General features: G+C 35.1%; 1 protein-coding gene across 1 annotated transcript; it reads left to right on the plus strand.

Moving 5' to 3' along the window:
• Positions 1 to 303: 303 nt before the first annotated feature.
• Positions 304 to 1,443, plus strand: LOC104774293 (the record flags this gene model as incomplete). Its single annotated transcript, XM_010498929.1, has 2 exons — positions 304 to 490; positions 712 to 1,443. Coding segments are annotated over exons 1-2 (737 nt in total), but the record flags the coding sequence as incomplete, so codon positions are not given.
• Positions 1,444 to 1,459: the final 16 nt, after the last annotated feature.

Below are 1,459 nucleotides of genomic sequence, written 5' to 3' on the forward strand. Positions count from 1 at the left end.
AAAAATGGCTTTTTTATACCCTCACTAATAACATATGTTAAATTCATACATCATCTATGCTCTTGTGCCAAGTCATACCTCCACTTAATAAAAGTTTAAATTTACAACCTAAAGTTTTGTTTTTGTGCTAAACCATACATAGACATTAACAATGTTAAATCGCGTGATGATGTGGATGCCACGTATTATACCACGTCGTATTAGTGCAAAACCTAGAATCGAATTATTTTGTTAATACGACGTAGTTGGAGTGTGGGCAGAAATTAAAAGCAACATCGAGCATGCCGTCTCATGTTTTACTTTATTTTTCACAAAACCTGTCGTCTCATTGATCTTCTTTTAACTCTCAACGAAGATCACAACAATTGGGACTTCACTTCTTCTCTAACCATTGACGAATCCGAAGTTAGTAGAAACGTTTTTTGAAGTTAAAGAGTTTTGTGGAAGTGGAATTAGAGTTTCTCATCCCTTCACCCGCTGGAAAAATGAGGTAATTTTGAAATAAATTTTGGGGTTTTCACTTTATTTATCTACATATCATATAGATTTAGTTAAATATCTTATTTTATTTGTATATATTAGATGTGATGTGTGTTTATGTCTCAGTATATACAGTTATTTCCTAATGAGACACAACGTCTTGTTTATGAACACCAAGTACTCGATAATTTGTCAAATTCTAAAAGAAAAAAATTGTTGTTGTCATTTCAGCTATGAGAATGGAAATGCGAATACAGCTGCTGGTGATCATGAGAATGATTATAGAGTTGATGTAGATGAAAATGCCAACGAAACTGGTGGTGATGGAATTGATAACAGAGCTGAAGGTGAGCGGCTTGATGAAGAAGCTCAAGTGGAGGAAAATGTTGCAGGCTTTGTTGATGAAGAAGAGGAGGACAATGATGAATATACTCCTCATAATTCAGATTGTGAAGAAGAGGGAAGACAGTATTTAAGATGCCAAAAAGGTAGTGGAAATATTAGATTGGGGCAGGTATTTGACAACATATCTCAATTTAAAGAAGCTGTAGTTGATTATGCTCTTAAGGAAGGGTGTAATGTGAAGTTCACAAGATGGGGACCTGATAAATCAGAAGTAAAGTGTTCACTTGGTGGTGATTGCAAGTTCAGAATTTATTGTTCATATGAAGCACCAATAGGAGCATACATGGTTAAGAGATGTGAAGATGAGCATTCATGTATTAAGGATGGGTTTAGCAAGGTAGTGAAGGATGGGATTATTGCTAAATTATTGTTGAATGACATTAGAAAAGATCCTACCTACAAGCCAAAGACAATGCAAGACACACTTGAGGAGCGTTACAACTTGATTGTGACACCTGATCAGTGTAGAAAAGCCAAGAGAAAAGCCTTATCGATGATTCAGGATGAACATGATGAGCAATTTTCAAGGATAAAAGACTACCGACTAGAGTTGCTAAGGTAAATAAAATCTATC

Source organism: Camelina sativa, unplaced genomic scaffold, assembly GCF_000633955.1.
Source record: "Camelina sativa cultivar DH55 unplaced genomic scaffold, Cs unpScaffold02293, whole genome shotgun sequence".
Classification (NCBI taxonomy): Eukaryota; Viridiplantae; Streptophyta; class Magnoliopsida; order Brassicales; family Brassicaceae; genus Camelina; species Camelina sativa.